The following is a 26,269-nucleotide window of genomic DNA, read 5'->3' on the forward strand; positions in this document are numbered from 1 at the left end:
CCCACACCTGATGTGTCTCAGTACATGTTCTCACAGCAGTGCAGTCACAACTACAGAGCCTCAAGCCTGCCAGAATGCAGCAGGAGAAATGTAAGTACATCTAGTACATGTAGTATATCTATTACATCTAGTATATCTATTACATGCATTATATCTAGCACATTTAGTACATGGGTTATATCTATTATGTCTAGTACATCTGTTTCATGCGGTATATCTATTATATGTGTTATGTCTATTACATCTAGTACATGTGTTACATCTAGTGTATATATAATACATGTGTTACATCTATTACATATAGTACATCTAGTAAATCTATATGGAGTACATCTATTACATCTAGTACATGTTACATCTAGTATATTTAGTACATGCAGACGTAGGGGAGCTCACACATGTAGCAGAGCTGAGGTTGTTACGCAGGGGGTGTTTATACTGGATTACAGGTAAAGTCACTATGATACAAACAGAGCATGACTATGTAAAGTCACTACAACAGCAGGATTCATAGCATGGAAGCCAGCGGATCGCAGCAAATATTATGCTATAGAAATACAAAATTCTTACTGAGGGCTGTCTGCTGTAGTATAAACCCTGCTACATTTCCCAATTTATAAATTCTACCTGTGTGTGTATGTATATATATATATATATATATATATATATATATATATATATATATATATATTTGCAGCAGCACCAGCAAATCTGGGGATTATCCCACAAATTGCACGGCAGAAACCCCTCTCCAGGCATAAGGGTTTGCAATAGAAAAACAATCTGGTCTGTCAGCAACTTGCGTGGATGGAAAATGTCCTTTTATTGGAAAAAGTTTTCCAATAAAAGGACATTTTCCATCCATTTACTGCTTTTTCCAATAAAAGGACATTTTCCATCCATACAAGTTGCTGACAGACTGGATTGTTAATATATATAAGAGAGATAATATCTTTAGAGCACATATATCGTTAGAGCACATATATGTTTAGTGTACGATTTTACCATTTTAAGCGTTATGGAATCCTTTTTATTATTGTCATTTTTAATCACTTTATTTTTAACAAACAATTGTATCTAGAGAGACGCAAAGAACATTCTCTTCTACTGCCATTCTAGGCCTATTTCCTATTATAAATGACCTGCTCTTTATTTTATATAAAATAGATTATATATAAATACAAATCATTTTTATTTTATTTAATTTGTGATTTTCCTTTATAAATAAATAAATAAATAGAAGATGTGCATTACAGAGGGGCCGCGAACGTTCTGTTAAACTAGAGATGAGCGAGTACTGTTGGGATCAGCCGATCCGAACAGCACGCTCGCATAGAAATGAATGGACGTAGCCGGCACGCGGGGGGGTTAAGCGGCCGGCCAGCCGTCAAAGCGGAAGTACCAGGTGCATCCATTCATTTCTATGGAGCGTGCTGTTCGGATCGGCTGATCCCAACAGTACTCGCTCATCTCTATGTTAAACCAATTCCTATAAATAGAAACCAATTTGCAAAAAAATTCCAAAAATTTATTCTTTTAAAATGTATTGCTTTATTTTTTGGACCCAAGTGTGATAGAAATATTTGACATGGAAATAAATAAAAAATGCTGAACATATTTTTAATAGAGATGAGCGAACACTGTTGGGATCAGCCGATCCAAACAGCACGCTCCCATAGAAATGAATGGAAGCACCTGTGACGCCAGCCGGCAAAGTCAGCGTCACAGGTGCTTCCATTCATTTCTATGGGAGCGTGCTGTTCGGATCGGCTGATCCCAACAGTGTTCGCTCATCTCTAATTTTTAACATTTACTTTAAAAAAATCACTCACCTGTTACACCTGCTTGTGTAAATGTGACATGAACTCCGAGCTATTAGGGGAACAATGGCAGAAAGGTCACATAGATAGCGGGCTGCACATAGCCTATATGAGTAATGGTGACACACAATGCAATGCTGCTTTAGGTTTCACGCCCTACAGATAAGACCAAGTCAGTTTTCCAGCTTGGTAGGGTAAAACAAACAGATTTATATTAAGGGGGTGAAGACTTTTGTAAGGCGCTATAAATAACGTATTTTGGCTTAGTTGATGTGACAGACATGACCTGACAGATACCTGGCCACTCAGAAATGCCCCTCGCTGTATATTTCCTATCAGAAATCCCTGAGCCAAGCTGGGCTGTTCTATAAGGCAGAGTTCACATGGAGTTTTTTGGTCAGGCATCCACCTCCAAAAAAAGCCTTCCAACAGCTTTTTTGGAGGCTGATTTTGAGGCGGATTCCTGACCAAAAAACTCAGCCTATCTGTAAATTAGCAGTGTCCACAACAATCTTCTGGGCTCAACATCCCTTTAATAATAATTGTAGTAATACAACAATAATAATGATAGCGATTAGCCTCAAGGCTTACTAATAACATCCCTGGTAATCCAGTGGTTAATAGAATTCATGGTAGTCTTGTGGATTATATAATATCCTGAATATATTACTAGATAATTATATCCCTGGGAATCTAGTGGTTAATACAATCCCTGGTGTAATGTATGTTTACTAGTCTAATGGATAATTATGTCCTTTATGAGCCAGTGCTTGATACAATCCCTGGTGGACTAATATGTTACATAATACCCTTACTAGTCTTATGGGAAATTATGTCCCTACAATCTAGTGGGTTATATAACATCCTTACTAATCCTATGGGTAATTATGTTCCTGGAATCTAGTGGTTAATACAATCCCTGGTGATCTATTGTGTTATGTACGTTTACTAGTCTAATTATGTCCCTGGTGCTCTGGTAGTTAGTCTAATCCCTGGTGATATAGTGGACTATATAATATCCTATGGGTTTAGTCTAATCCCTGGTGATATAGTGGACTATATAATATCCTACGGGTTTAGTCTAATCCCTGGTGATATAGTGGACTATATAATATCCTATGGGTTTAGTCTAATCCCTGGTGATATAGTGGATTATATAATATCCTATGGGTTTAGTCTAATCCCTGGTGATATAGTGGATTATATAATATCCTATGGGTTTAGTCTAATCCCTGGTGATATAGTGGACTATATAATATCCTATGGGTTTAGTCTAATCCCTGGTGATATAGTGAACTATATAATATCCTATGGGTTTAGTCTAATCCCTGGTGATATAGTGGACTATATAATATCCTATGGGTTTAGTCTAATCCCTGGTGATATAGTGGATTATATAATATCCTATGGGTTTAGTCTAATCCCTGGTGATATAGTGGACTATATAATATCCTATGGGTTTAGTCTAATCCCTGGTGATATAGTGGACTATATAATATCCTATGGGTTTAGTCTAATCCCTGGTGATATAGTGGATTATATAATATCCTATGGGTTTAGTCTAATCCCTGGTGATATAGTGGACTATATAATATCCTATGGGTTTAGTCTAATCCCTGGTGATATAGTGCATTATATAATATCCTATGGGTTTAGTCTAATCCCTGGTGATATAGTGCATTATATAATATCCTATGGGTTTAGTCTAATCCCTGGTGATATAGTGGACTATATAATATCCTATGGGTAATTATGTACCTGGGAATCTAGTAGTTAAAACCTAACCTAATAGACAGGGATGACACCTTTACTAGTGTATAGGTAATAATATCCCTGGTGTTCTAGTGGTTGATATAATCCCTGGTGGTCTAGTGGGTTATCTTATATCTTCGCTGGTCTAATAGATAATTATGTCCCTAGTCATCTGAACACTACACAGTGTGTTAGTTATGCTTGGAGTGTCCCTTTAAGGAAATTATAACTTTATTTTTCATAAACAAAGGTCCCTTTGTGTAGCGTGAGACAATCGAATGAGTGGCGGGCATTGGCATGAACAGAACCTGATAGATCCGGCACAATTTATTTACAATCCCAAATGGAGATCACATTTCAGACTCGCTTATATGATCACACAATGTACAGTAAAATGGGAGGGAGACGGGACTGGGCTCTGAGGCCATCAGAGGAGACCACATCAGAGCCTCAAAGTCCACACTGACCAAGTTTTCCCCCTTATATACTTCATGCTATATCTTTCTATTGATCTCTAAAGCTACAGTCAGAAGTATATTGTATATAGAAGCTGTTACATCACATGACTGACAACGGGGTGACTTAATACTGTAGTCTGTTTCCCAGGAAAACCAGTTTGAAAACAGCTTTGTATGTGAATGGAATCAAAGACCACACCAGTAAAATAAACTAGAAATTACATTTTCCTCACTTCAAAAGGGTCCTCAGGGTGAATGGGATTACCAGAGGTCGGACCCCACCCACCAAGTGGAATTCCTAAAAATGAGTTGTTTGGCACTGCTACATTAGCACACCGTTATATCAGTGACTCCAACCAAGCTGTATTGTCTACTGGGGTTTTATCTAATCTGAAATCAGGTTCCGCTGCTTCATTGTTTCTACTCCATGCTTTACACTGCAACATGGTAACCACAAGGCTGGTCTTACACGACCGTAGTTTAAGACCGCAAATGGTCCGCAATTGAGGAGCATTTGTGGACACATTATACTCAACACCACCGGATATTTTATCCGTGGTGTGCCGGGCCGCAACCGAGGTCCGCACTTTTTAGAACATGTCTGTAATGGCCGCAATTCATGGCACTGCACGGACTCGCCCATAGAACTCTATGGGGAGTGCGGCAGTTTACGGGCATCTGTGGAGTGTATGTTGATGATCAACAGCATTACGGTCGTATAAGACTCTGCTAAGGGGGCATTCACACGGAGTAATGTGGCGCTGATTCTGGCACAATAACTCGCATAAGACTCCCATTGACTTCAATGGGTTCCATTTTATGCGCGCAATAGAAGGCCAAACCCTGTGAGAGCACCTAATACAAACATCAGCAGACATCTGTAGACGTTAGCAGACATCTGTAGACGTCAGCAGAAATTAGCAGACATCTGTAGACGTCAGCAGAAATTAGCAGACATCTGTAGACGTTAGCAGAAATTAGCAGACATCTGTAGACGTTAGCAGACATCATCAGACATCAACGAACACTAGCGGACATCATCAGACATCAACTAACACTAGCGGAGATCAGTAGACTATAACATTGTAAATAAAAATCAGTTGAACGTGAAGATCTCACTCACAACTCCCATCATCCTCACAAATGTTTTTTTTTCCTTCCAGATGATAAAAGCAGTTGGCGGAAGAAATGTTTCTACTTTCTCACCTACATGTTTGTCCTGATCCTGGTGTCCTACTGCTGGTGAGTTCATGTGGCAGGAGAGAGAGTTGAGCAATTTACTTTACGGTGCACTCCAGGCAAAACTGATACATTGTAGTCCTAAGGCTCCAAGCACATGGAGTTTTCTGCCATGGATTCTGATGCAGAATCCGCTTGGAAATAAAGCCTCTGTTAGAGACATCAAGCGGTCCCCATAATAGAGTATGTTGCAGAGCTCCAAATTAAATAACAGGCCTGGATGAGCTCACTCATCCTTTAGCCTGGAGAATACACACACACACAGCTGATAGTGTATCAAGTGAGTTCTAATTTTAATGGTGCGAAGAGGCAGTTTTATACAAAACAGACAAAAGTAGGTTGGATTATTCCAATGACATAACATTGTACAGTTTTAACATAAACCTGGCACATGACTATTGGCTAAAGGCCTAATGTAATTTACATCTCATTATAGCTTTCCATACTAGGATGGACTTTGTCCTTAAACACAAAGTTTCAAAATACTTATGTGTGCACTAACATCTCACACTATGTCTATATGTATATATCATGACAAGATAGAGAAGATTACATGCTGGTGCCAATCAATTCCAACCTTGAAGATAACGAACAGGCTACATAAACTCTAAGTATATACACTCTACACACTCTAAGTGTATACATCAAGTAAAAGAGATGAGATATACAAATAGTCAGCTGCATCTTCAGAAGATGAGACCCTTGAGATAGACAAAGATAAGGATTCATCCACACAGCATTCCTTAACCACCCAAAAGGGCCTCTTGAACTTTAAACAGACATACGTATACAGTTTATATGAAAAAGGTTACAAGATGGCTCACAAAATACAAAGATGGAGGACTTAACTCTAACACCTCCCATTGACTTCAGTGGGTTCCTTTTTCCGCGCGGAACCCATTGAAGTCAATGGGAGGGGCTTTTTTTTTTCCCCCGCATAGATTTCACATTAGAATGTGCACCAGAAAACTCTGTGTGCTTGGAGCCTAAAGGGGGCAGAGCATAATTCATGGATCCATAAACAATGCCCCCTCAGACTCGACATAACACAGTGTCCATCTTGTGTGGAGTGTTTATAGTGTTACTCCCATTATATTTATTTTTATTATTGTGTCGGGGATAGGGGGTCAACATTTAAAAAAAAAAAAACAAATCAGTCTGTAAAGTTATTATAAGCATTTACTCCTTCACATGGCTGTATCTCTGGTTATATAACCGGAGATACAGCCATGTGAAGGAGTAAATGCTTATAATAACTACAGACTGATTTTTATTTATTTTTTTTGTTTTTTTTAATCTGGTAACATAAGAAGGTTCTCAGCTATTCTGTGCTGTAAAAGAATTAGAGACTTCACTAGTGAGAAAAACAGCCAGAACTGGGATTATATCTGCAGCATTATATCAGCGGCATGAACAGCTTCATACTATAGTCAAATTCCCAACTGCGGTTTTCACTAGTGATATATCTGTTACAGCGAGGACTTCTGTATTTGCATAAGACGAAAGCAGAGAATTTCTACTAGGTGGTAAAAAAAAAACAACCCAAAGCTACATCCATTTGATGTGACCATCCCCCACTGTGGTAAATGCATCATCTCTGCATATTCTCAATACAACCGTGTACTTTCTCTAGTAACAGCTCAGGTAGAAGGTTGTAAGGAGAAGGTTACAGCCTGTTCTATATTAAACATGAAGTTACATAGGATAATAAAGTATATTACAGAAGTGGTCACTAAACAGCCTCCCCTCCCTGACACAAGAGTGAAAAAATGAGTTGTTCTGTAGTTTTACTATACAAGCTAATGCTCCCTATTGTCAGCGATGTCAGGAGAGGAAAGGCCGACTGTAAGACAGGTGGATACAATCTATTACTGTCTATTATCAGCCATGTTAGGAGGGGCGAGGCCGACTGTAGAGCAAGGTGAAAACAATCTATTATTAGCCATATCAGCAGTGTAGAGGCCGGCTGTAGGACAGGTGAAAACAATCTATTATTAGCCATGTCAGGAGAGGAGAGGCCGACTGTAGGGTAGATGGATACAGTCTATTAATATCTGTTCTCAGTCATTTTAGGCTGGTGAGTCGATCACCGTCACCTCTGACCAGCATAAGGTTTTACACCATATATATTCACCTTTAGGAAGCCTCACACGGAGTATACGATCCGCTCATTCTGAATGTAAAAGTCGTTCAGAATGAGCAGGTAAAAAACAGCTCCCATTGACTTGAATGGGTGCCAGCATACGCGCGTATCACATTGAAAGCAATAGGGGAAAAAAAGCCTCCCATTGATTTCAATGGGTAGCGCTCGTATGCCGGCACCCATTCAAGTGAATGGGAGCTGGTTTGTACGTGCTCATCCTGAACGACTTTTACGTTCAGAATGAGTGGAGCGTATACTTCTCCTGGCCTGTATTTCTTCCATCTCCCCCCCCCCCCCCCCTCCATGGCTCACTGGACCTACCACTTTTCCATTACCTCCTATGTGCCATGTTGCGCAACCTTCCCTGAACTAAACATACTCGCACCTTTATTTGTGGGTTAAGGCCACAGCTTTATGAACCTTTTGTAAAACCGCTTAACCGTAAACCAAACTTTTAACCACAACCTTTCCTGTACAAATTCTTCTCCTTGTTCTTCTTCCCGAATGTCACCGCTGGAGGACAGCAGGCAATTGGGAACATCTTTCCCATATTTTCTGGGGCATGGTATCCTGCCACAGAGCTGGCAATGTATCCCCTACACCTGCCTGCGACCCACCCCACCCAACAGAACCAAAGCCCTCTCCAAACCATCCGGTATCCCGAGGTAAAATATGTTGTTACCAATGGGGTTCAAATGCACCCCATCTCTCAGCAATAAATTGGCATTATCCCCCTCCAGCTCCTTATGCCTTACCACCAAACCCTCGAGGGACCTGACAAACTTAGAGACTCGGACATTAAGCACCCGGCAAGCATTTTTAATGGCCGCCCAGTCCCAGGTTCCCTGCCACTGCAGCCTTGGCACAATCTCCATCCATACAAGGACCACTTGACCAAAGAGATCATAAACTCTCTGGAGGTCCTGTTTTATCAATACTATCAGTTCAGCTAACTTGACCTGGCCCAGGTCATTCCCCCCGACATGAATCAGAACTACAGCCAGGCCAGGAGACCTACAACTTACTGCCACTATCTCAGGCAGAATCTGACACCAACACAGCCCTCGGCTGCCTCGCCAGTGTACTTCAACATCGCTAAGTCCGAGAGAGATGCCATGCGAACAATGCCAGCTCTCTGTTCTGCCTAATATTGGTCTATAAGCCAAACAGATGTCGAAGGAAGACCTGGAAATAAAGAGAGGAGAAAATCAACAAAAAACGGTGACTGACTAAGGCTCAAACCGGGTGAATAAATCATAGAACAAACAAGTATTACAGAGTCAGTAAATCTGTGCGGATATAGGATTCATTGATTTCCAACATCCCAGTCTTTTAACAGCATCCTCACCCAGACTGCAAGCATCTGCAGTAGTAGCCGCCCCGATCTGGAAGGAGTGCATTCCAAAATCCCTGGGCTCCAAACCGAGCTCCACCAAGCATGACCGGAACATCGACAAAAATGGAAACTAAGTCAACAGCAAACCATCACCATGAACCAAAAAGTTACCATTTGTTGGGTGCTGAGACACACTTTCGTGGACAATACTAACCGGACAGAAGAGAGAACCAATGGCTCTAACGGTAACCCAACAACCCCTCCCAAACGTGTGTTCTTTAGATTGTCTAATGCACCCCTTCATTTCCGCATCTGATATCATCATGTCCTTGTCCAACAAACCCCATGGTTTTGATTCACTGCGACTTGCCAGCTCACCCACCAGCAGCACAGCAAAAAAGGCAAGCAAGAAAGCTTCACGAAACAGCAGAACCTGAAATGACTCCCTGCAAACTACCTCCAGAACCGCCAACAAACTAAGGAATATCACAGGCATCGTTTGTGATATTTGTTTGTGACAGGTATTGAAGGGGTGGTGGAAGAAGAGTTGAGAAAACTCTTCTTCCACCACCCCTTCAATACCTGTCGAACAACAAAATGTTTTGTAATGTCACTTTCACCAAACAATTTTAACATAAAGGCCCCTCCAGCCAACTTCTGCAACACCACGTTATGCAAAACTCATCTCTTCCTCAACATAGACAAAAACTCCAAGGCAAAAGCCAGGAAAGCATCATCATCTGCGGGTATTGTTCTGCCAGAGATGGCTAGCCTCTCCATGTAGCTTGCGATACAGAAGCGAGAATGAGCTCTAGCAGCTGTTCTCGACCAGGATCCATAATGTAGCTGGGCAGATCCAACATTCCCTGCCAGCCAACAGATGAAAGAGCCGAAATACCTGGAAATTGGAATGTGACAGCCTCAGCCATCTTGTTCTCCACTCTGGGAACATGCTTTGCCCTAAACCAGATGTTATGTTGCAGACACAGGTGCACAAGCCTCCGAAGCAAATCAAGGACCAGGAGGGAAGAAGACGACTGTCCATTAACAACCTGAACCACTGACTGCCATTCTCTCCTGCTGTCTGCCATTCTCTCTCCCCATAACTACACCCCCAAGACAATAGGAAACGGCTCAAGCAGCAGCGACATGTTCTTAACCAATCCAGCCTTGACCCAAGCCACGGGCCACTACCTTCTCCTCCACTCATCCCCAAAGATTGCCCCAAACTCCTCACCACTGGCCGCATCTGTAAACAAGCAGATATCCGCATTAAACACCTCCTCCTTCTGGCACAAAGTCCTGCCATTAAAAGTATGCCAAACCAACAAGTCCTCTTGGAGATGCAAAGTAGCCTTATTTGCCGCAGCCAAGTGTTCAACCAGGGAACGCAATCTTTCCAGCTTGTCATCTGGGAGACAGAAAACCAAATCAGCTGTGTCAATCTCTATCCCCCAAAAAAGGACAACCAGAGAACGAGAACAAAGTGGCTAGGGCAGCCAAATATAATCAAAGTACAAAAGCTTTATACATCAATGTTTAAAAGAATACACAAGGGAGGACAACATTCCATCAGACTGGAGTCTCGGCTAAGATGGGTATATAAAAGTATACATGGGTAAGTATCACAAGTATAGAGAAATGCCATATACCGCAACAAATCATATATAACATAGTAATGAAGTCAAGCCAAATGGACAACACTATAGATTGTCGCTAGGTATTAGGATACTAAATAAAGGGATAAATGTGCTGGACAGCACGATGACAAAGTCAAACCAAGTGGATACATAGTAATATTCCTTTATCCCCCATCACCTTCACACGTCAGATCTCCTTTACATTCTTTTGCCCGTGAGGTTGAAGAAAGGCGTGTAAATACTAAAGAATGTGAAACCTACAGATAGAAATATTTCTACAAAGCAGATGTCGGTATTATACCTGGCGGGCACAATAGAAGAATTCACAGAAGATTTACAAAAGATGCAGATTCTTTGGGCTAGGCAGAATACAAAAGAGGGACGTTTTTGGAGAAAGGTCGTACAAAGGAGTAGCTGGAAAAATCTGCTAAGACAGAGACGGAACAAGGTCCTCAAACCATTCATCAAGAGCAAGTGACCCATCACCAAATATACAAAGAATACATATTTAGCTAGAATTCTATGCGTCAACAGGGGCTCCCAAAGGTTATAGGAGAGGCCGGCTGTAGGACAGGTGTATACAGTCTATTACCTTCTGTTATTAGCCATGTCTGGAGGGAAGAGGCCGACTGTAGGGCAGGTGAATACAACCTATTGCTCCCTGTTATCAGCCCTGTTATCCATGTTTTTTCTTTATTTGTAACATTTGCTGTTTTAGGTTCAGTGTCAAGGGGCGCAGCATACATTCTCACGTGGCCATTTTCTGCAATCCTCAGTGAGTATTTGGTTTACACAATGTTCTGGAATCCATTTGTAGATGCCCTACCACCCACACAATGCCCTCTCTACTATGTACCACCTCTCCATTATATGGGAGATCTAAGTTTGTGAAGAGAGTCTATGCTCTCCTGCTTTTGTGAAACTACAACTCCCATCATGCCCTATTAGTTGTAGCTCTGCAGACTAATATCTATCTAATACTAATATCTATCTATCTATCTATCTATCTATCTATCTATCTATCTATCTATGGGAAGGAGGTAGGGTGACACTGAAACACACTGAAAATAAAGGCCTGCTTTTTCCTAGAACAGTGCCACTCCTGCCTATGGTTATGTCTGGTATTGCAGCTTAGACTCTTTTACTTGTCTAGCCCCATCTTTAATGCTCTCTTTTCTATACTCAAAACTAGAACAAACACCTCCCGGCTGGATCACTTAAAGGAATATTCTCTCGAAAGGTAAGATTTTGCTGAAAATAAACAGTAGCAGCAGTGTGCCCCCTTAACATGTGGTAGAAGAGTCAACCTTCAAATGACCATAGAACATAATGCTTATAGTATAATGATATGTGAGTGTGTGACCGACCCCTAGAGGCAGCTACTAATAACCTTTTCCAATTTTTTGAGAGACTAAGACCTAGAGATGGGCAAACTTCTCAAGATTGGTTTGAGTTAAGTACCTCGAATTACTGATTCATTTTGGGTCGAACAAGTCTGGTACAAATCACACCTTAGGCTTAAGGCCCCACATGGCCATAGCAGCTAATAAGCAATGGAGAACAGCCTGCGGCGGCAGCAGCGCATCACGTTTTTTCCGCAGAACTTTTCACAGAAAGTCAATAGTTTTCCTCTGCAGACTTTCTGTCCCTTTTATACCTATATTAGCACTATAGATCGGGGCCTGGTGGTGGGACCTCTGTGTACAGCGCTGTAGAGCAGGTCCCTGCCAGGAGCTATGCCCGGAGCCATGGCACTGTAGCCGGATTGCCAACCCACCCTACATAATGTGCTGTACTGGGAGCCATGGCTACTAAGGGCAACCGGACGCCTCTCCCTGCTGACCGGCAAAAAAAAACCCCAACAACCCAGTCCTGGTCCGTGTATCGGTGGTTGTGGACCCCTGCTATAGAACACTCATAGGGCTCCTGGAAACCTATCCATCCCATTTATATCCCCCTAAAGTAAACACAACGTGTCATTATTATACTCTATAATCTCTTCAGACCCCACAATATAATAGGTGGAGGCCCAGGGGAGGTGACAAACATAAAACACCATAATGCTCACCTTCCGCTACCTCTTGTGCCTCCTCGACTCCAGAGTATAATGCAGCTGCTATTTTAGTTCATCTGAAACAAATCTCCATTCCGAACAATTTGGAATATTTGGATGGAATTTGGCTCGGTACAAACTGATCCGACCAGCTCTACTAACAACCTCCTGTTCAGTAGTCAAGTTACACTAGAATTACTTTACAAATCTATTATTAACTATATACTTATATTTTCTTTTTCACAGAATGATGTATGAAAAGCCAAACACCATGAATCCTCCGTAAGTGTGTTCATATATTATACTGATTCTGAGTTACATCCTGTATTATACTCCAGAGCTGCACTCACTATTCTGCTGGTACAGTCACTGTGTACATACATTACATTACTTATCCTGTATTATACTCCAGAGCTGCACTCACTATTCTGCTGGTACAGTCACTGTGTACATACATTACATTACTTATCCTGTATTATACTCCAGAGCTGCACTCACTATTCTGCTGGTACAGTCACTGTGTACATACATTACATTACTTATCCTGTATTATACTCCAGAGCTGCGCTCACTATTCTGCTGGTACAGTCACTGTGTACATACATTACATTACTTATCCTGTACTGATCCTGAGTTACATCCTGTATTATACTCCAGAGCTGCACTCACTATTCTGCTGGTACAGTCACTGTGTACATACATTACATTACTTATCCTGTATTATACTCCAGAGCTGCACTCACTATTCTGCTGGTGCAGTCACTGTGTACATACATTACATTACTTATCCTGTATTATACTCCAGAGCTGCGCTCACTATTCTGCTGGTGCAGTCACTGTGTACATACATTACATTACTTATCCTGTATTATACTCCAGAGCTGCACTCACTATTCTGCTGGTACAGTCACTGTGTACATACATTACATTACTTATCCTGTATTATACTCCAGAGCTGCGCTCACTATTCTGCTGGTGCAGTCACTGTGTACATACATTACATTACTTATTCTGTATTATACTCCAGAGCTGCACTCACTATTCTGCTGGTACAGTCACTGTGTACATACATTACATTACATTACTTATCCTGTATTATACCCCAGAGCTGCGCTCACTATTCTGCTGGTACAGTCACTGTGTACATACATTACATTACATTACTTATCCTGTATTATACTCCAGAGCTGCGCTCACTATTCTGCTGGTGCAGGCACTGTGTACATACAGTACATTACATTACTTATCCTGTATTATACTCCAGAGCTGCGCTCACTATTCTGCTGGTACAGTCACTATGTACATACATTACATTACTTATTCTGTATTATACTCCAGAGCTGCGCTCACTATTCTGCTGGTGCAGTCACTGTGTACATACATTACATTACTTATCCTGTATTATACTCCACAGCTGCACTCACTATTCTGCTGGTACAGTCACTGTGTACATACATTACATTACTTATCCTGTATTATACCCCAGAGCTGCGCTCACTATTCTGCTGGTGTAGTCACTGTGTACATACATTACATTACTTATCCTGTATTATACTCCACAGCTGCACTCACTATTCTGCTGGTGTAGTCACTGTGTACATACATTACATTACTTATCCTGTATTATACTCTAGAGCTGCACTCACTATTCTGCTGGTACAGTCATTGGGTACATACATTACATTACTTATCCTGTATTATACTCTAGAGCTGCGCTCACTATTCTGCTGGTGCAGTCACTGTGTACATACATTACATTACTTATCCTGTATTATACTCCAGAGCTGCACTCACTATTCTGCTGGTGCAGTCACTGTTTATATACATTACATTACTTATCCTGTATTATACTCCAGAGCTGCACTCACTATTCTGCTGGTGCAGTCACTGTGTACATATATTACTTATCCTGTATTATACTCCAGAGCTGCACTCACTATTCTGCTGGTGCAGTCACTGTGTACATACATTACTTATCCTGTATTATACTCCAGAACTGCGCTCACTATTCTGCTGGTACAGTCACTGTGTACATACATTACTTATCCTGTATTATACTCCAGAACTGCACTCACTATTCTGCTGGTGCAGTCACTGTGTACATACATTACTTATCCTGTATTATACTCCAGAACTGCGCTCACTATTCTGCTGGTACAGTCACTGTGTACATACATTACATTACTTATCCTGTATTATACTCCAGAGCTGCGCTCACTATTCTGCTGGTGCAGTCACTGTGTACATACATTACATTACTTATCCTGTATTATACCCCAGAGCTGCGCTCACTATTCTGCTGGTACAGTCACTGTGTACATACATTACATTACTTATCCTGTATTATACTCCAGAGCTGCACTCACTATTCTGCTGGTACAGTCACTGTGTATATACATTACATTACTTATCCTCAGTGGCGTAACTAAAGGCTTGTGGACCCGATGCAATATTTTGTCCAGGGCCCCGTACCTCATCCCATAGCAACTAATAGCAGGTTTTTCACTGATATCCAAAATAATAATATTTTTTTATTTATATAGGTCCAACATATTCCGCAGCGTTGTACAATTTGTAGGGATCAAGTATAGACAAAAAGATACATTACAAAGAGATAGTCACTTCACACAATGGGACTGAGGGCCCTGCTCACAAGAGCTTACAATCTATGAGGTAGAGGGGTGACACAAGAGGTAGCAGGGGTGGCATTGCTTATACAGTGTTCAGACAACTTTGTAATAGAGGTGACTGTCATTACACAAACCATAAACTGTATGAGCCGTCACCAGTCGTGTCCTTTAATATGCAGACGGTGCCTGGACATATAAAGTTACCCTGAAATCCTATCATGTGGGGTAATGTGGGAGCAGGGACAGAGGAGGGTTCATTTTAGGGATTCTAATTACAGTACGGAAGGGTTTACATTAGGAATTGTGATAGGCTTGTCTGAAAAGATGCGTCTTTAGTTTGTGCTTGAAACTGTAGAAATTGGGAGTTAATCTGATTGTCCGGGGTAGAGCATTCCAGAGTAGTGGTGCAGCTCGGGAGAAGTCTTGTATACGAGCGGGGGAGGTTCTGATAATAGAGGATGTAAGTGTTAGGTCATTGAGTGAACGGAGACCACAGTTGGATGGTAGACAGAGATGAGGGAGGAAATCTAGTAAGGTTCAGCATTATGGAGAGCCTTGTGGATGACGCAGAATCTGCCTGCAAAAATGCCTCCCATTCATTAAATGGGAGTCACTCGCAGTTTTTTTTCTGCTAGTGATTTTTTTTTTTTTTTTTTTTTACCAGCTAGCAGGAAAAATATACGACATGCCCTATCTTCCCGCAGATTCCGCAGCCGAGTCAGCTACGGCATCCACGGCTCGAGACACCCTCCTGCTTAGACCCATTCATTCGGGCCTAGTCAAGAGCGGGATAACACAATGGAATGCTGATGTGCTGCATCGGCATCCCGTCCCAGCTAGCCACGCAAAAAAGCCACACAGTGGAAATCTCTTCCGCCGTATGAACTTATAATCTGCTGTACGCGCCTTGTACATATAAGATGTAAGTTTACAAAAGCATTTTATTTCGTGCTCAAAGATTTCACAGAATGTTGTGTAACAATGTTGTTACAATAGTGCCGTGGTGGCAAACCTATGGCACACAGTTGTGGAACTGATTATATTGTGTGTAGGCCACTTTGCAGCAGATTATACTGTGTGTGCGCCACTATGGAACGGATTATACTGTGTGGGGGCCGCTGTGGAGAACATTGTACTGTGTGTAGGGGGGCCCGTTCGATATTTATATTGTAGATCCGCACAATATTAAGGTTAAATTGCCGTGTTGGCACTTTGTGATTAATGTGTTTTGGGCTGCTGTTTGGGCACTCTGTCTCTAAAAAGTTCACCATCACTGCAATAGTGTCTACGTAGTTATAATGTGAACAGAGAGTTGGTAATATCCAAAAATTAACAACCTCTACAACAGTAGAGAGGAAGGAGTGTGACAATGTGACGTTTTGGCTAAACCTAGGCCTTTTTCAAAAGTTGCTGAAAAAGTACAAAAATATAGGCAGACGTGATAGAAGTGAAATATATAAATATATAGCACCGTTACATTTATAGTCAACTCTATGTAAGTTATAAAATAGGGAAGAAAAGATCCAATGGAAGGACTGAGTGACCACTAGATAAAGTATACTGAATAGCTGAGGTACCGGTAACTATCAATGGGTATAAAACCCAGAGAGGCTTCTAGAGGTGCATGGGTAAAAAAATAGTATACTATGAAATATAAACAAAAGGATGGTGTATAGTAATAAAGTAAAAGGATGGTTCATATGAATAAAGTAAAAGGATGGCGCATAATAATAAAGTAAAAAAAGGATGGCACATAATAATAATAATAATAATAATAATAAAGTAAAAGGATGGCGCATAATCAAGTAAAAGGATGGTGCATAATAATAAAGTAAAAGGATGGTGCATAATAATAAAGTAAAAGGATGGTGCATAATAGTAATAATAATGTAAAAGAATGATTTATAGTAATAAAGTAAAAGGATAGTACATAATAATAAAGTAAAAGGATGGTAAAGCTTCAAACCATGTAATAATCTTTATCCACCATAGTGGGGATTCTGCAGTTTTCCGAAGTACCATAACCAGCCTAACCACATTATACACAGGCAGGATAGAATTTAACCTGTTTACCAGTTAAGGGTAAGTTCACACAGGGTTTTTTGGTTCGGAACCTGAGGTGGAGGCCACCTCAGGTTCCAGACCAAAATATGGGTAGCTGCGACTGGATGCCGGTGCAGTGCACCAGCATCCAGTCACGCACACTCCGCTCTGGATTAGGCCCAAATGAATGGGCCTAGTAAGGAGGGAGTGTCTTCAGCCGGAATAAATGGCTCCTGGAAAAAAAGAACTGACCGGCTCCCATTGATTTCAATGGGAGCCGTCTTTTTGGTCAGGATTTTGAGGCAAATAAGGCCTCAAAATCCTGACCAAAAAACCCCCTAAGGAGAAAAGGAGCAAGATGCACCTAGTCAAGATCCCCCTTCCCCTTCCTTGGTGAATAAAAGACTTTTGTATACTAACTCTCGACAAGGAAGGTGCAGTAGTTTATTTCCACGTAGACACCTGGGCTAGCACCCAGACTAGTTTCACTCACATTGATAATTTCAGAATGCGAAAACTATTTGATATTTCAACCCTGGCACTGGTCTAATGTCCAAAGTCTACATTAAAGAAAATAATTAGCAGAATTTCCCCTCCCTACCTGACTAATATACTCTTATAACTAAATAGCTGACACGCCTATACACCTGACTATCTACAACTACTATTCAAATAAAAAGATTATACAATCAAATTGCATCAATATAATTTACATAAAGGCCCAAGTTCAACACCTGCAGGCTCTACATCCTTCTGTAGTAATCAAAATCTATACAGTGTTCACACCAGCCTGTTAATGGGCTAAGATAAGTAAAGGAGAACCTCCTCGAAAGAAAAGTCCTGCCAGTACTAAACTTCTCATAGAGAGCACCAGCTCACCAAGGATGTTCCTAACCACCTCATCCACCAGGAGATTTTTCCACTGCATTGATTCTATTGTGCTTTCCACATGGAAAATGTTTGTTTTTGTACTGTGTTAGCCAGTGGGTAAAAAAAAAATAAAAAAACTTGTCTTCAGTAGTTGATCTTTTTTTAATGGCTAACTAATACTGATGACAGATTACAACGTTTCGAAGCTCTCGGCTTCTTCTTCAGCTAGATCTAAAAACAATTTCTGAAGGCTGCATATTTCATGGCATCTTATAGAAATCGCTGAACTGAGACAGCCAGCCATAAAGACACTCTGTGAACTGATAAGAACATTACAAACTGATGAATTGTTTAGTTATATAACCAATAACCTTCTTCTACCCTCCCTCCTAGAATTCTATCCCTATGTGTCCCTCTTGTACATAAATATGCAGCCTTCAGAAATTGTTCTTAGGTATACCTGAAGAAGCCGAGAGCTTTGAAACGTTGTAATCTGTCATCATTATTAGTTAGCCATTAAAAAAGGTATCAACTACTGAAGACTCAAGTTTTTTGTTGGTTTTTTTTATACGTGTGCTACCTAACCACCCGACTAACTAGCAATAAATTGCACCAGTCTCAAACTCCCAGGTTTCTGAATGCTCCATGTTTCCGAACCGCATAAGAGAGACCGACCAACTGAAGGAACTCTACACCTGTGTATTAAAGGGACAATAAAGCTCCATGCTTTCCTGCAAATTTCCACACTCTTTCAGGGGACAACCCATTTCCTTCAAGACTCAAAAGTCTCAACTCAACCCCCAGATCCCGAATTGGGCAATCCTTGAGCACTAATTGGCTCTGAAAATGAGTCGACAGAACCCTCTTGTCAAAAACTTTCTTCAACAGAGTCCTGATCCCCAACATTCCTAGACCCCACCATCAAACGACCTTCAGAATCAGGACAGAATAAGCCAGAATGTGCTGGAGTCATGTGGTGTGCCAAGATCTTTCATTTGCCCTACTGTCTCCCATTCCTTGAAGAAAAGCTGAAACCATGTCTTTCAGGCTCCTCATGCTACCCATGGAGGAACCCACTCTTTTCAGAGGTTTCCAATGTCAATCTTAAAGGGAGCTCATCATTCAGATGGAATTTTTTGTCCCTAACACGTCGGAATAGCCTTAAGAAAAGTTATTTGTCTCTTACCTTTAGATGTCTTCTCCACACCACCGTTCCGTAGAAATCCCAGTTTTCGCTGGTATGCAAATAAGTTCTCTAACAGCACTGGAGGCGGACCTTCGGCAGAGCCTACTGCGCATGCCCGAGGCCACAAGAAAAATGGCCGCTTACACAGTAAGTAAGCAGCCATTTTCTTGTGGCCTGTGGGCATACGCAGTCGGCTCGGCCTGAGGCCTACAAGTTTCACCGCCTGTGCTGGAAGTAGACACGACACAGGAAGAGGAAGTTCCCGAAGAAGATGGAGGCATCACTGGAGAGTTCTCTCGCAGCATTGGGGACGCCCCCAATACTGTTTGAGTGCTTGGGCCCACCCCCAGTGCTGCGAGAGAACTTATTTGCATACCGGTGAAAACAAGGATTTCTACGGAAGAGTGGCGCAAAGACTTCTAAAGGTAGGAGACGGATAGCCTTTCTTAAGGCTATGCTGACGTGTTAGGGACAAAAATTTCCATCTGAATGATAGGATCCCTTTAAAGAAATACTACAGGGTTGAACATGCACAACCCCACTTGTCTCCTCGTATGGTAAGAAACCTTCCACTTGACTTGACTATGGGACAGCAATTCTCAGTATGGGTTAGATCTTATCCATTTTACAGGATGATCAGAGCAGACCTCCTCATTTGTCAGGGTGCTGAAGGAAAGACACTCAGTGAATACCTCAGTCGTGAGGGGAGCTAAGATGTCCTTAAAGGTCTTGTAAAACTTGGTTTTTAAGCCTTCTGGACCTGGTGATTTTTTTTTTTTTTTGAGCTGAAGTTTATTAATCACCTGTCTCAGTTTCTGGAAGTAGAGGGGGCCATGGACAGCAATGGGGAGTGGCAAGTTAAAAGGGTTTTCTGGGCAATTTTATTTTTTTTAAGGACTGTTAGTGCTATTAATGGGTTAATACATGCACCAAAATACCTTTTGCAGTGATTTCTGAGTGTCTGTGGGAGCTCCTGGCATATTCATAATTTGTTTAATTGGTTCAACTAACTCAGCCCACCCCCTCACGTTGCCATACTTGCCTGTCTTCTTTCCAGTCTTCCTACTGCAGGACGGCCCATCCTTTTTTTTTCTGACTTCTGGCGCATGTTATAGACTCAGTGCTTCTCTGTGATCGACAATCCACCTCTACCGCACAGGTCTCTGATGTTGCCCCCACGCATTCACAGTAGAGGTGGATAATTGGCTGCACAGAGCAGCGCTGGGTCTACAGCCCGCACCGGCAGTCAGAAAACAGGGAGGAGCCGTCCCACAGGAAGAAGCCTGGAAGGAAGAGAGGTAAGTGTGTTTGAGTGTATCGGGGGAAGTAGTAGAAACGGATTTCACCGGATAACCATTAAGTGTCCCCGGGAAGATCAGTTGACAGCCCCAGGGATATGGGTAAATATACATTTTTGATAAATTATGTTATTTAGAGAGTAGATGTGGGGAAGGTGTTTAGGAATGAGCTTTTATCCTGGACAACCCTTTTAATAGTGGCCGGTACCTGCTAGTAGCAACCTAAGGTCACTTTATGGGGGTCAGTTACTGGATGGGGCCTGTAAAGAGGCACTTACTGCTTGGGGGCTAATGAAGGTGCAGTATACTGTGTGGAGGGGGGGGGCAGTAAAAAAAAATAAAAAGGGAAGTTACGGTCATAAGTGGTGTAAATGATGATAAATCTAAAAAGGTTGGGAAAGTGACATGATTTTTTTTTTTTTTTTTTTTTTTTCTTCTTGTACACAGCAGTATGGTGGGCTCGTAGAATCTGGTCTGGTAGGCCCTAGACATTCCCAGTCCTACTCTGATTTTAATTGGTATCTATCAAAACATCTCTGACCGATAAAGGAATCCATGTCTTATGGTATCTGGTGCCAAGATGTCAGCAATGGAAATGGATGTGTTTTCAATTGGTGGTCTCTCAGGGTTGGTTATAGCTAGAACTGCCAGGTGGCATATGAAAGCCAAGAATCTTATTGCTAATATGACACCAGGATCACTGTTCTAAAGATTATAAACACTGATGGCTTGTTCAAACAGGGCAAGAGGGGGCAGATTTTGGCGCTGAATTCTCCTCAAAATCCGCCCCCTCACAATAGAGGTCTATGCAGACCGCTAGCGTTCTTTTTTCCACTAGCGGTTTGTTCCCGCTAGCGGAAAAAGAAGCGAGCTGTCCTTTCTTGAGGCGGATTCCTCGACTGCTTCAGCCACGGCGTCCACCTCGCGACAGCACCTTCCGGACTAGGCCCATTCACTTCAGCCTACTCTGGAGCGGGAAGCCGCGACTGTCATAAGCCGCGACAGTCGCAGCAGGCGCATTTTGGTCCTATTCTGACGCGTCAAAATCAGGACCAAAATACACGGTCCCGTGCCCCGTGTGAATGGGGCCTAAGCAGCTATGTCAGGGCACCAGGGAGGGCGGCATTTTGGTTTACCTAAGGCAGTCCAGGACAAGCTGTCCTGGACTGGCTTAGCACCGAGCGGTGGATTGGAGAGGCCACTGAAGCAGCGCTGCTCCAGCAGCCTCCCCTCACGCTCAGGCAGAGAGCAGGTCCTTTCCCTGCCTGCGAACTCTGCTAAGCCCAGCCCCTTTGCTTTGCCCTGCCCCTTCACGGTCTGCCACGCCTCCTCCGCTCCGCCCCCTCCTCCCGGGGGGGGGGCGGCGGCTTTCTGTCGTTCGCCTCGGGCGGCAAAAGGGGTAGGTTCACCCCTGGGCCTGAGACAACTATTTGAAGTACCCGCCACCTGTATCAGAAAACCTGCCCCTCTCCCCCCCCCCCCCATACTTATCAGCAAACATGTCCCATGTACTGCGAGGAAGAGGGGAACAGGGAAGAAGGGAGAGAAAATGGATTTCCGACTAGGATTTCATGGAAATGAGCTAAAATTAATAAAGTAAAATACAAAATGTATTAGACACAAATACTGGCAGAAAAATATCAGTTGTTCAAGAGTTTTGGTACGCTTTAAAAATAACTATAAAAAGTATTGTCTGGGGCTCGCACCATATAAAAGAAATAAAAATTGTAATAAATAATGAAAAAATTTAAAAATCTAAAAAATAAAAAAATGTCTCAAAATAATCGTCAGACAATAGTGATCCAAAAGCTGACAATGTGATAAAGCAATGCACATGCATGGCCATGGCTGTAATAAACATGCAAAAAAGTTGCAGCTGAATTCTTCTAGTACAGAATGTTCCACTATGAAGGAGTCGCTCCGGATGACGATATTATTGACTTTCAATAAAACCAAAGCAAATAATTACACAAAGTCCTCATCTGTGGAATGCGCCATTTATAACCTTGAAGCATTCTGCACACATAGCCTTCTCTTCTTTCTCAGATGTTGCTCAATTTCTGCAAGACTATACACAAAAGCTACAAAAGCTAACACATGGCTAAAAAGCAATTTATCAATATAAGCCGGACAAGATGTAAGAAACATTCCATTTCTTTAACAAAAGGGTTAAAAAAAAATAAAACTAATATAAATCTGGTATCGCCGTGATGTAATGACCCGCCGGACAAAGCTGCCATGTCAAAAGGCAAAGTCAAGGCTGTAAATACAAAACACAAAAAATGATAGAATTGTAGGATTTTAACATGGACCTCCATTATCTGTACCCCGAAATGGTGCCAAATGAAAGTACAACTCGCCACGTAAAAAAAAGCCCTCACATTGCTACAGATAAAAAAAAAAAAAAAAAAAAAAGTTATGAGTTTTGAAAGATGGAAATGGAAAATATGAAAGATGTCGCTGAGCCTTAACAACCAATCTACTGTGCGTCATTAAAGGGTTAAAGTGATTGGCTACGTGAACGTCTAATACAAAACCTCCATTATAATTCTTTATTACCAGTGCTAACCCATTTTTTTTAGAGAAAAAAAACCAAAAACTTGAACTATAAGCAAAAAGTGTCATATGGAAACCATCAACAAGTAGACCAGCCATCTTTAACCTGAGATTAATATTTTAGGATACAGATGCAAACCCAGTTTACAGTAAAGCAACATTATCCATCAAAGCACAATAAAAATGGCAGATCCATCAACAGCAACTTGTTGACACTTTCTATTAGCCCACTTTCACTACTTTTCTTTTTTTTATATTAAAGGCGGACCGATGTCCTGATGATGACGCCCTGGTTTGCACCAATTGTATGGGAAGGCAGTTACAATATCGACATACTGAATGCTCAATTTCATCAGAGAAACGTTCGCGTAGGAATTACTGTGTTTGCCATCAAAAAGTAAGTATGTTTTATAACACACGAGTCGGGGGCCACAGTAATCTACAGGGGAACTGATCCCTAGGGTGTATGCCATCCTGAAATAATAATACCTCCCGCACTTGGTGGCCCTGTAAAACACATAGGTGACCCAAATGGACCCTTAAATTGAGCAAGATTGCCCACTTTTAGGCAGTATTCTGTAGCCAGGCACTCTTTTCAGATGAGTACGGCATCCTACAATTCAGGACAGTTGGCTACTATGTATGTAATGTCACCAACTTTAAGCTCCACCTACAAAGCACACACTAGGTTATCTTCCCATTTTCTGTAGCTCATGTGTCAGCTTTGCCATATAGACTGGGACAGGGAGAGCAGAGTCATTTCATTATTATTAGAAGGTATTAAAGTTAATGATGGCTCTGTAGTAGTACTAGAAGTCCAGATAAAGTAGACTGAGATTATAGTATTACAGATAAGGCTCAATATACAGTTTCCCTGTTGCTCCCTTGGGGGAGGGAGCTGAAACAGTAATGTTTCTCTAAAAGACGATATCCTGCAATTTTCACTCTGGCCATTAAACCTAATAGATTGACACACATTCTGTAGGGGTTTTCTGACAAGTCACATTATTTACATCACAGATACAACAGCCAGGATTATCATCGAAGATAACACCTTGATAGATGACACCTCATTACATCATGATGATTGCACACTGTATCTACTCCCACTCCCTGCTCAAAGCATGTCTAATAATTCTCCCATAGACATCAATGAGTCTTCTTCAGACTATTGCTGCCTATGGTTATGGCAGTGCTGTAAAGCATTGGTTCTCACGGTATGGTATGCATACCCCTCGGAGTACGTCCAACTATCCCTGGAGATATGCACCCTAATTGCAGTTTATGAGGTTTGTCAGCCATGAACTACTATTGTAATCTGAGGGTCTGAAGAGAACCCAGAGTATAACTGTAGTTCATGGTTGATGAACCCCCCTAAAATTTGGGGTTTGGCTGAGCCCTAGAAAAATTTGGATTTGCTCAAACCCAAAATTGTTGGAAAATCCCTATATATGTGGTATTTTTTAATTTTATTAATGTAGCGTCCACTGTAGGACATTATACTGTATGGAGGGGCCACTATGGGACATTATACTGCATGGGGGCTGATATGACACTGAGGGAGTTATTTTACATGTGGAGGCCATTATATTACATGTGAAGGACACTGTGGGGGGCATTATACTACATGCAGGGGCAGTGACAGGACCATTACACTGACTATGGGGGCACTGAGGGGACCATTACATAATTGTTTATGAAGACTCCAAACAAAGCCTTATTTTATTCATATTTATAAGTGATCACTACTTAGAGGGCCTTTCATGTCCTCGGGCACATGTGGTTTTATATATTGCTAGAAAGGCGACAGTGCACTGGATTCAGTGCACTGTCGGCATTCCCATTATGTGCCCCGGGGGAAGAGATATTGGTGCAAATACCCATAGCCCCATAAATATGTACAGAAAATAGAATACAAAAAAAGGTAAATCCATTTAATAGTCAGGCAGGGACAACATGGCCGAGAATGGAATAACTCAGTCTGTGATCACTTGGGAGACTGAGATGCCAATGTTCATGGACCACCAGTGTTAAGCTTAGTTCACATGGAGTTTTTTGGTCAGGGTTTTGAGACTGTATCTGCCTCAAAACCCTGACCAAAAAGACAGCTCCCATTGAAATCAATGAGAACCGTGCAGGAGCTTTTTCCGGGAGCCGGAGTGTTCATTCTTCAGGCCGAGTCACCAAGTGATTCGGCCTGTAGACAAACCCTCTTCCGGACTCAGCCCATTCATTGAGCCTAATCCGGAGGAGGGTGAGCGGCTGGATGCCGGGGCCGTGCACTGACTTTGAGTTCTGCGACACGCTTTATGGATCGGCACCTGAGGCGGAGGCCGCCTCAGGTTCCGATCCAAAAAACTCCATGTGAACTAAGCCTTACAGATTATATGTAAAGTCATTTGACATTTTACCTAGGTTTACTCTATGAATTCTTGTAAAAACATCACACACCGAAAGTCATCTAAAGTCCTGACTATTATGTAATATTTACTATTTCAGGTACACAGTGTTTGTACAGACCTTTATTGAGACGGCCGAAAAGTTCTTCATGGTGGGACATAAGGTCAACTACTACGTGTTTACAGACCGCCCCAATGATATCACAAATATCACCCTCCCCGAAGGAAGACAGCTTGTGCTTTTAGAGGTTCCCAGCTACCAAAGATGGCAGGAAGTATCCATGAGACGCATGGAAATGATTCGAGACTATTCCCGGCAAAGGTTTATCAACGAAGTAGACTACTTGGTGTGCGTAGATGTGGACATGAAGTTCAGCGATGATGTTGGGGTGGAGATCCTCAGTGATGTTTTTGGCACCTTACATCCTGGTTTCTATCGTGCAACCCGCCAGCAGTTCACATATGAGAGGAGGAAAGAGTCTACCGCTTATATTCCCCCTGATGAGGGAGATTTTTATTATGCGGGGGGATATTTTGGTGGTAAGGTAGAAGAGGTCTATAAGTTGACCAATTTTTGCCATAATGAGATGATGACCGACAAGAATAACCATATTGAGGCCGTCTGGCATGACGAGAGCTACCTGAACAAATATTTCCTTTATCACAAACCAACTAAAATTTTGTCTCCTGAATATCTTTGGGACAACGGGTTTGGGGTTCCAGCAGTCCTTAAGAGAAGAAGATTTGTTGCTGTTCCAAAAAATCACAACGCGATCCGGAACAGACGAGCTTTGTCTGAAGATCGAAGAACAACACTAAAATTCCATAGTTGATGGTGGTTAATTG

General features: G+C 41.9%; 1 protein-coding gene across 1 annotated transcript; it reads left to right on the forward strand.

Moving 5' to 3' along the window:
* Positions 1–26,269, forward strand: LOC142185228 (histo-blood group ABO system transferase-like). Its single transcript, XM_075260520.1, has 7 exons — positions 1–90; positions 5,194–5,272; positions 11,107–11,163; positions 11,581–11,628; positions 12,688–12,723; positions 23,287–23,421; positions 25,524–26,269. The coding sequence occupies exons 1-7, from the start codon at positions 75–77 to the stop codon at positions 26,254–26,256; spliced, it is 1,104 nt and encodes a 367-aa protein (XP_075116621.1). The 5' UTR covers positions 1–74; the 3' UTR covers positions 26,257–26,269.

Source organism: Leptodactylus fuscus, chromosome 11 (assembly GCF_031893055.1).
Source record: "Leptodactylus fuscus isolate aLepFus1 chromosome 11, aLepFus1.hap2, whole genome shotgun sequence".
Classification (NCBI taxonomy): Eukaryota; Metazoa; Chordata; class Amphibia; order Anura; family Leptodactylidae; genus Leptodactylus; species Leptodactylus fuscus.